General features: G+C 44.0%; 2 protein-coding genes across 4 annotated transcripts; both read right to left on the reverse strand.

The window, feature by feature from the left end:
- Positions 1 to 519: 519 nt before the first annotated feature.
- LOC136552752 (uncharacterized) lies at positions 520 to 4,574 on the reverse strand. The gene is made up of 3 exons (XM_066544317.1): positions 4,135 to 4,574; positions 3,059 to 3,468; positions 520 to 1,124 (listed from the first exon to the last, which is right to left on the reverse strand). The coding sequence occupies exons 1-3, from the start codon at positions 4,139 to 4,141 to the stop codon at positions 795 to 797; spliced, it is 747 nt and encodes a 248-aa protein (XP_066400414.1). The 5' UTR covers positions 4,142 to 4,574; the 3' UTR covers positions 520 to 794.
- A 249-nt stretch (positions 4,575 to 4,823) lies between these two features.
- LOC136552753 (transcription factor MYB88-like) lies at positions 4,824 to 9,562 on the reverse strand. 3 transcript variants are annotated; one of them, XM_066544321.1, is made up of 14 exons: positions 9,180 to 9,562; positions 8,609 to 8,655; positions 8,459 to 8,515; positions 8,276 to 8,348; positions 7,666 to 7,721; positions 7,378 to 7,557; positions 7,138 to 7,283; positions 6,909 to 7,048; positions 6,668 to 6,810; positions 6,404 to 6,585; positions 6,167 to 6,320; positions 5,907 to 6,088; positions 5,458 to 5,819; positions 4,824 to 5,337 (listed from the first exon to the last, which is right to left on the reverse strand). In XM_066544321.1, exons 1-14 carry the CDS (start codon positions 9,300 to 9,302, stop codon positions 5,233 to 5,235), a joined length of 1,950 nt encoding a protein of 649 aa, XP_066400418.1. In that variant the 5' UTR covers positions 9,303 to 9,562; the 3' UTR covers positions 4,824 to 5,232. The 3 variants fall into 3 exon arrangements, with proteins under 3 accessions (XP_066400418.1, XP_066400416.1, XP_066400415.1); XM_066544319.1 differs by having other exon boundaries at positions 6,404 to 6,525; positions 8,459 to 8,655; XM_066544318.1 differs by having other exon boundaries at positions 8,459 to 8,655.
- Positions 9,563 to 9,777: the final 215 nt, after the last annotated feature.

Here is a 9,777-nt window from a genome sequence, read left to right on the forward strand (position 1 = left end):
AAACCCAACTCTTTCCACTGCTCATAAATTTCATGCTATATCACCAGTTTTGCCTATGTAGTGTGTTATTTAATAAGATTGAAACTCTCCTCAAACTTGCACTCAAAATGGTCCTAATTTTGCAATGGCAATGACTAAAATTTCACATCAATTTTCTACTTTTTTCAAGCCACAACTGTTAAAAGGACCTCTGGCATCGGTCCTTAGACCATTATTATTGTTGACATTGTTCATTTTTTTTCAATCATGACATGGCTCAAATTAACCCGTACTATTATGAAATTTCTGATACATGCTCCTGTTTGACCTCTTGAAACACAGTTTGAGTGTACCTTGTTGGATGGCAAAAATCAATTGCTGGAATGTTTATTTACGCTAGCAGCTAGTACATCTGTCATCCCTCGTTCAGTAAGCTGATTCACATGTGCGCATGTTGTTTCACTTCACATGCGCATGCGTTTGATGCGAGGTAGTCATCGAGTGGGCATGGAAACCCTGCAACTCAGTTACAGAGGTCCCAAAAAAAACCAAGGCTAAATTCAAATATATGCCAAGGTTCACCTCCAACCAACGGCAAGCAAAACGGGTCAATTGCCGGCTTACTCAAGTAATGTATATCACAGCTTTCTCGCTTAATGAAGAGATCAATAGAAGAGAGATTCTCCTTTAGGAAACTAGAAATGACCCTCCAGAGTAATTGCTACCAAGACTATGGGTAAAAGATAGATAAACAGAATATACAGCTAGAGCCGAAATGCATCCATCAGCAACGTTGAGAATGCTGAGGATGACACTCATTCTGGACAGATCTCCCTGAAAATGGGGAGCCTGCGACGACCACTGTCACCGTAGAGAGCTTCAGTGATTTCATCGCCCTCCACGGCTGGTTCTGGATCAGCAGATGACTTGAGAGTTGAAGGCGTAGCTTCTGGTCCTGGCATTGGGAGCTCTGCATTGGTCGCTACGGCGCTGCCCTCTGGCAACTGGAGTTCAGCAGGAAGCTTGATGGAGGTGGAGGCACCGAGAACTGTAGTAGGAAGATTGCTACTTGTCTGCGGCGGGGAGACGAAAGAAATGCGGTTTTCTGAATCCTGAAAACCTGGTGCGCCAGTAAGCCGGCCAGCCTGTGCAACATATATTATAAAACCAAGTAAAAGTATGTTAACATAAATTCAAGTCAGGGGAATTGGGCAAAAGAATGATGTTAGTGAACTATACTGTGCATTATTTATGGTTGCTTTGATTGGCAATGATGCACTGATTCTGAAAAACATGCTAACCATTGGATAAGACAGACAGGACAGCTAAAAGAATGAAAAAATCTCAGCACATCAGGGGAAATGCTGATACTGGATCTTATAAAATGCCTAGTCCACATACTCTTTCTCTTTGTATTGCCACTTGCATACTTAGGGCATGTACAATGCAAGAATGTTTAAATAGACGTTTAAAGACAGAACAATTAAGCGCCTACATGTGAATCCTAATTTACGATGGCAACAACTATATTTTCACATAAATCTCCAATTTTTTCCAAGCCGCAACTGTTAGTTGTTTTGCTGAAAAAGGACCTCAGGCATTGGTGCTTGAGCAAGCAGTGATGCCACTGCAAGAGCTCGTTGATGTGTCATCCATCAGCGCACGGAGACCAGTAAGGCAGTAACTGCCTGCAAGCACCAAGCAGGCATCGGCGTTGTAAATGCCCTTAAGCAGCGATGCCACAGCAAAAGCTAGTTGAGGCGTTGTCCACCAGGGCACATAAAACCAGCAAGGCAGTAACCGCCTGCAAGCAAGCATCGGCGTTGTACATGCCCTCATAGTTTGTTTCCAACTGAAGCAGCCAGTAACGGACGGATCCGTAACGGACCTATCTGTCTGGTAATGCACCTCAAAGGACATTACCTAACATGAATGGCCTGATAAGGAAATGATAGAAGAAATTTACACTTGAGCTTTGACACCTGGATTAACTAGTTTGCACAGTAATATTAAATAGCAAGTCTACACATAAGTCATGTATGTCTGAAATGTAATGGGATCTCCAGTTTGTAAAATGGTGGATAGCAACACTTCGGGGATGTGGCTTCCTCTACGGAAACAACGGGACTGCAAATAACCGAACCAAATCCTATACTCTGTCCTTTTCTGAAAAGAATAACACCATGAACTTCTCTTTGACTAGAAAAAATGACAAACAATGTACTTTCAGAAGCTCAATTGAAGCAAATCCATAACTATTCACAAGAGTGCGTCATAGTAAAATTAAATAATGTTCACTGTGACGCATTCCCTAAAATCCAAAGTCGTTAGTCAATGATAATGAACTAATTCTCATAATAGCTTAATAAATTGTCGATCTGTATATCTAGAACTAGAATTAAGGTAACCACAGCAAAAGCTACTGTCTGTGCAAAAGCAAATTGTCTGAGATATTGCATTAGAACATGTGTACTCTCTCAGCAAAAATGTGGTCCAGAGGAATTATCTTCTCTCTCATCGTTTGGAGCAAAGGAAACCACAGGAAACTTTCCAAAGGAACGGCAGCTACACCTGTACTTTTGGAGGAATCAGAAAATGAGGTCTGAGCTCATTGGAAACTTTCCTACGGCTGTTCAACGCCTCTCTCTGCGTTTTTCCTGAGTTATGGATTCCTGCGTTCCAAACACCTCTTCTAGTTATTTCCCGTGTTTTTCCTTTCCTCTGTTTTACCACTACACACTCACCCCATTCCTACGTTTTTTCCTATTCCCGTGTTTTTTATTCCTGCGTTCCAAACAGGCCCGCACATAAGTTGGCTTGATTAAATCCATGTCTTGCGGTAAACCAGTTTGAGCAACCATTAACTCCAAGGACTCAGTTCAACTACATTCCACACTATAATTAACAGGAAATTCCTTGAAGCAAAGCATAGGAATCATGCAACCATGGCATTAACCAAACTAATCTTACCTATGATCCAACCACTAGGGCCAATCACAAATCTTTACTACCCTTCAGCTAGTGACTAATCAGACCCCAAATTGTTAATGAAACTAGATCTGGAGAGCAGCACAAGTACCTCATGTTTGGAGCCGTAGTGGCCGGCACCAGGTGCCCAAACCCCATCATCCGCTACCAGGTACGAAGCCCTCATCTGCGGCGGCGGCGGTGGCATCGACTGCGGGGAGTAGAGGACGCGGCTGTCCAGGTCCGCGGAGGCGGCGAAACAGGAGCGGCGGTAGCGGAGGAGCGAGGCGTCGAACCCGAGTTCGAGACCGCCGGAAGACGACGACGAAGAGTACCCAGACACGCCGCCTTCCCCGCCGGCCACGGCGTCAAAGGCCGGCGTGAGGTAGGTCCTCAACGACGGCGAAGAGAGTCGGCGCTGCCGCCGCCGCGCCGCTGACTCGCCAGCCCACCTGCTGCTGCCGGGGGACGCGGGGACGTACTCGAAGTCCATCGCCGCGAGCCCGTAGCTCTCACGCGGAGCTGCGCACCAAATCGCCGCAAGGGTTAACGCCTGGAGAGGGGGCGAGATTGGGAAAGCGAGAGATTCGCGGATGCGGGTTGAAATTTGAAAGAAAATTGGACTCCTTCGAAATTTTGGGACTCCGAATCGGGAAGAAAAAAATCCTCCCCCGAAAACGCCCACGCGGCCAACGAGGGTTGCGGACGACTCACGATGAATCCGCGGTTGCGTTCGCAAAAGCACATTCCTTTCGCGGGGCTCGAGGGATTCGAAAAAAAATCATAAAATCATATAACTTTGAAAAAATAAAAGGAGTTGATACATGGACTACGAAACCAGATCATCCAAAGACTGCAGCAGGAGCTAGCAGTTCCTGAAGTCCAAACCATTGAACAGTGCAGCACAAACTGGCAGATCAAGATCTAATAATGTAAAGGATTCAAATGAGTCCAGGAACAAATCAGGAACGGATAAAAAAAACAGAGCAACCTGGATCTCTCATGCACAAACAACCAAAAATGGACAGGATCTGCCCACAAGAAAACCTCGGTAAGAGCGCATTGATTGAACTAGCTCCAGAAGTTTTATTATTATTAGCATAAAAAAATAAATGAAAAGGCACATAAAAAAGTCCAAACTTCAGATCATGATAGGGATTGGGACGGTGATACGAGGCTGATGCTCACCTTGCATCGTTGGCAGCTTCTGGAAGGCCTCCTCACTCCTCAGTCGGTCAGTCCTCGCTACTTTCCGCCGCTCTCGCCCGCAAGGTCAGGCAGCCATTGGTGGCGGCTGCTTGTTCGCTTCGGCCGGGCGGGAAGTTTTCGGGAAGTGAAGACGAAGCGAGGCGGATACGAAGGAAAGCGAGGCAGGCCAGGTCAAGGACACGTGGCCCTGCTGCTCCTCCTCGGATTCCTTTTACTTGGGCTTGGCAGTTACTTGGACAGTTGGGCCTGCACTTCATTTTACATGGGCTAGAAACATCACAGTCCAAATCAAAATGCGTCACTTGGGCTTGAATCTGGTAATGCTAGTCGTCGTTTGGATCCAGACAGCTAATTGTTAGCTGGTAGCTGAAGGAAAGCCAGTTAATAACTTTTCATTAGTTAAATAGTTCATTTCAAGCTATTAACTAAGGCGTTTTGATTCACTAGAGCAAATATTAACAGCCAACTAGTATTATGATACAGCCAGTCTGCCAGATCGGCAAGTATGATACAGCCATACAGGCAGTTTGCCAGATCGGCAAGTATGATACAGCCAGTGTACCAGATCGGATTACTGTGGTCTTTGTTGACAAAGCACGTGACAAGATGAACATATCTGGAGGTCTGGACAATATATATATGAGTTTCATTCTGAATGGACAGCAAACTTAGTGTCTGATCAGCTGCAGGGAACGCAGTCTATCAACCGAATATCAAGTTTCCAACCATATAAAGCATACAGCCATACCCTGTATGTCGGTTCTTGCATCTCAAACGCTCAACAAAGGAAAGCCATTACATCACTACACAGCAATCTGATAACTCGCACCCAGAGAAGAATTACAAGAGTTAATTACACAAAGAATATTACTTATTCTTCGCACCCAGAGAAGAATATTACCACCACCCTTTCATTCCTGTATGCTAATACAACCACACCAATGCATCATTATATACACAACAAACAAAACAAACTATGAAACCCTTGAGGGTAGGCACACTTCATGCATGTAAGAGTAGCCAAATTATGCTGAGGGGCATAGAAGGCTTGGTGTTGGGATTTTATGCAAACCCATTTCAAAGGCTATTAAGAAGAGCCCTTTTGCAAGATGGCTGCTGAGAAGTTTCAGGCCTTGACCCTGGTGAGGTCAGCTCTATCACAGACAGCAGAAAATTCCTCTCCTGAAAAGATTGAAAAATACAAATGTGAGCAGTTTTAACAACATATTTATTATTACTTCAGGTACAACAATATTTCCAAATATGAATTTCAGGCACAGGTCATGGAAAACGAAAGCTTACACTAGCAGTGAATTTTGGGGTAGGCATGTCGTCTGCATATGGTTGGAATGTTGCAACCGTATGAGCAGGGGACGTGAATTCCAAAGATGGAGGCTTACTATCTTTTGCAACCACAGCAAAACTTGGGGATGCAAAGTTTTCTGCACCGGCTTTATCTTGGAGAACTGTGTGAGCTGGGGAGGTGAATTCAATACATCGGAGCCTGCTATCTTCAGCAATCTCATTAAGATTTTGTGGTGCTGGTGTTTCTCCACAGTCTTTACTCTCAAAATTTGTCAGGACAGGAGATGCAAACTCCATACATTGAAGTCTGCTATCTTCAGCAAGCTCACTCAATTTTTCAGATGCTGGTATTTCTGCACCTGTTTGAGCCTCAAAATTTTCAATAATTTTTCTCTGATGTGGATGAAATAGAATATAGATAAGTAATGATAGATAGTGTAGGTTACCTGGGCAAGGTTCCATACTTCCAGAAAGCACATTTTGGCAAATGCTATTATGTTCTTCGCAGTTATCTGCTGGACAAGTTTTCATCACTTCATCAGGGGCCATGTCTGATATCACTTCCATGATAGTTTGCGAAGAACCAAAACACTGCTCATCATGAACATCAATCTGTCCATTCTGCTCCCTGTTAATTGGAATGATGATGCATCAACATCTGAAGCAATATTATGAATGAAAGGATGAGAAAATATCCATCATTTACCCTGACTTTTCTTCATCTTCCTCTTCTCTCTCATACGGGTCTATGATTAAATCATCAATATCTGTAATAGCAGATGTAGATTCTACACGTTGAAGCATGCTATCTTCAGCAACCTGGTCCTCACTCAAATTTCCACATGCTGGTATCTTTGCACCTGTTTTATAATCAACAATTTAGATAGCCTTTCTTTGATGTAGATAAGAATCTACCTAAGTTGCGATTGATAGCATAAGTTACCTGGGCAAGGTTCCGTACTTCCAGAAAGCACGTTTCTACAAAGGCTACTATCCTCTTTGCAGTTATCTACTGGGCAATCTTCCATCATTTCCTCTGGGACCATATTTGATGTTACTTCTATGCTAGTTTGTAAAGAACCATTACACTGATCATTGTCCACATCAGTTTGTCCAATGTGCTTGCTTTGCATTGGAAATAATGATGGGTCAACAACTGAAGCGACATATTTGACAAAAAAAAGAAGGGCGTTTATTCACAAATTACCTTAACTTTTGTTCATCTTCATCTTTACTCTCATAGGGGTCTACAATTAAATCATCAAGTTCCTCTAGGAGTGAACCTATTTCAGACCCACTATTTTCTGGCACTTCGTTGTGCTCTTTTTTCACTAAATGATCTTGCAGTTGCTGAAAATGTCAGGGATAAAAACAGTTACCTATCAATAAAGCACCAAGAGTTTTAAGCTGAGAACTTCGTAACAGGAAGTTGGTGCAGCCATACATACCTGCCAAGCTTCATCCAAGCTTTGACTTGTATTGTCACTTTTGATTTTTGTTGCAAGGGAGCAAAGCAAGTCAGCTTGCTGCAATAAAGTAGCAACTTTTGGATCATCCTTGTTCAGAAAATTACCCTCCCGCTTCACACCTGAAATTATCAGCACAGAAATGATTCAATCACTGACACAAGACATACAAGTAAAATAAAATGTTCAGAATCAAGGATAATGGACTCACAGTTTTGGGATTTAACTGTATCCACGTTATCTTGGTTGTTCGAAGAAATGGTAGCAAGAGGTTGCCTGGCATCTTGTGTGCTCTTTTCTTGTTCAAATAATCTCACATTTGGTACAAGGTTCTCCTTTAAATCAGAACTGGAAGACCTTGTAGCAGAATCGATAAAAAAGGTCAAACAATATGTAGACATTAAGATGCTTATCAGTTAGAAAATGTAAGTTCAGCTTGTGTTTTATATACCTCATCTGCTTAATATGTAGCAAGGAGGCAACTCCGCCTGGTGTCAGGCCTTCTGTTTCTGTGAGAACCCTCTTTGCATTTGAGTTGGAACATGGCACACCATTTTCTTGGTATAGCTCCTCATCCTTGGCCCTCCTTTTGCACAGGGTAGAAAAGCGATTCTTCACTGCATTGTCAGTTCTGTTGTAGCCAAACCCAAAAATACATAAGCCATAAACCTTAGTTCACAAATCTCATTTTTATCCTTTTCACCTTGCAATAAACAGCAATCCAATAAGAAAAACACACCTTCCAGAGACAACTTTTGCAATTTCAGTCCACTTGTTTCCAAGAACTTTTTGAGCCTGCATAACAGTGACAAGCTGATAAGAATATACAGTTGGACAGTTTAGAAGCTTACAGCAAGAACAAACAATTTTGAAGATAACGGCAAAACAAACTGTACAGGAGGTTTCTAATTCCCATGTGCCGCCACAAAATCTACCAAAATACAAGTGCAGACAAACTAAAGGATTAGAACTGATACCACACAAATCATGATATAATGCACAATCTCAAGATACACTACAACATGATCCTTTCTAGGCTCCCTAATCTATTAAAGAGCAGATCAGTCATGTGTCCTGGTAAAGCACAAGATAAACCTATTATTAACCTGCAATCATGCAGCATAGGATAGGCTCCAGCGGTCCAGCCTGTAATTTTTTTCAACTCCAGTCACAATCATTTGTGTTGAACTGTCAAAGGTCGCTAAAGAAGTAACAACAGAGAAGCCTAGCATCTAAATTCCATGGAAATTGGAAACCATAAGCATTTGATGCAACAGTGTCTAGTTTCAAGCAAATTCACTGCCCAGATCTAGCAATTAAGCTGCAGTTAGAAGACATCAAGATCTCACCTCACACAAAAGCATATCCTCTTCCCTGGACCACCCACCTTTCTTGCACTCTGAGTTCAAATAATTGTACCATCTGCAGCAACAACCAAACAAATAAAATGGAATCAAACAAACATCCAAACAAAGTTAGGAACGCAACAATCCTAACCAATGTTTCCTCTATTAGAAGAAAGTGGTGCACACCTTCTCCTGCACTGTCTGGCCGTCTTGTCCTTGAATTGTGCCGCTATAATGGTCCAGCTACCAAAAGGAAAGTAAATCGCAGTGATTAAAAGTTTAAACAAAGCAACGAGAAGGCGCGGTTTGAGTCTGCAGAGAATACTGAATACATACTTATCAGTGCCATGAAGCGCGATTTGAGCACGAAGCACGCCATCCTCCTACAGGTAGAAAGATAAAGAATTCAATCGTAGAGGAGAAACCGCAGACACAGACCAAGGCAACGTCAAGAGGATCAGAAGAGAGCAAATGCTCAAAATTCAAAACGAGTTATCGCAAGTCGATAGAACGTTAAGTAGGATTTAGACTGAACATACGTACTGAGCAAATGCGCAAAATTCAAAACGAGATATCACAAGCCGATAGAAAGTTAAGTAGGATTAAGACTGAACATACGTCCTGGTAGTCAGGAACGGGATAGTTTTTTGAACAGTCAAGATTAGGTACGGAATCTAGAAACCAAAGAGAAAAATCCTTTCTACACGGATTAGCCCCAAAGCGAAAAAGTCGCCTTCTCTCCTCAAGCAAAAAAGAAGCGCAATAATTGCTGCGTACTCCTGCATACATGGGTCCAATCCCAAACCCGAGGCACCAAAAATCGGGGACAAAAGGCACGCGGCGCAGAATTGAGCAACTTGCGGAGCACACAAACACGCCTAGACTGACAGCAGTACTAGAAACGAACCTCGGCGCTCCAACTGACGATGTGGCGGTCCTTCCTGGCGGCGGCCGCCGGCGCTGCGTCCGGTACGGCCGCGGCCGCCAGGGCGCCGGAGGAGGAGGAGCTCAGATCGGGCCCGGACGCCATGGCTCGGGACACCGCATGTTCCGCCTGCGGGCCCCGCCGCGTGCGACGGCGACTGGCGAGCCCAGCCGGCTGGAGGGAGCGGGCCGGGGCGAGGCTAGGGTTTGGCGTTTGGGCGCCAATGGAGGAATTTTTGAACTCGGGGTCGGAGGGGCGGAAGCAGCAAACGCAGCGGATGCGGGGAGAAGCGAGGCGAAGGGAGGCGGTGACGCACGGCACGCGACGTGATGGTTGGCAGATTGGGTCGCCGGACCGGGTGGGTGAGAACTTGAGGAGAGGAGTTTTTTTTGCAGGGGTGGTGGTGGGTTTTAAAAGGTGGGGCGGTGGCGTGAATGGAAGGGAAAGTACTGTTGGCAACTGAGGCGGTGTTTAGATGTTTTAAGCGTATTTAGTTCGCGAATTTTGTGAATTTGGCTGCAGTACCTTTTTCGTTTTTATTTGATAATTAGTGTTTAATTATGAATTAATTAGGCTCAAA

The sequence above is a fragment of the Miscanthus floridulus genome, chromosome 4 (genome assembly GCF_019320115.1).
Source record: "Miscanthus floridulus cultivar M001 chromosome 4, ASM1932011v1, whole genome shotgun sequence".
Taxonomy (NCBI): domain Eukaryota; kingdom Viridiplantae; phylum Streptophyta; class Magnoliopsida; order Poales; family Poaceae; genus Miscanthus; species Miscanthus floridulus.

Excerpts from the sequence above, each read along its gene's own strand:
- LOC136552752 (XM_066544317.1), bottom strand. Across the intron at positions 1,125-3,058 it reads ACTACGGCTCCAAACATGAG|GCTGGCCGGCTTACTGGCGC; the intron begins GTACTTGTGCTG and ends TATGTTGCACAG.
- LOC136552753 (XM_066544318.1), bottom strand. The coding sequence starts at position 9,302 with ATGGCGTCCGGGCCCGATCTGAGCTCCTCCTCCTCCGGCGCCCTGGCG. Across the intron at positions 8,656-9,179 it reads TCGTCAGTTGGAGCGCCGAG|GAGGATGGCGTGCTTCGTGC; the intron begins GTTCGTTTCTAG and ends TTCTACCTGTAG. Across the intron at positions 8,349-8,458 it reads GCCAGACAGTGCAGGAGAAG|ATGGTACAATTATTTGAACT; the intron begins GTGTGCACCACT and ends TTGTTGCTGCAG.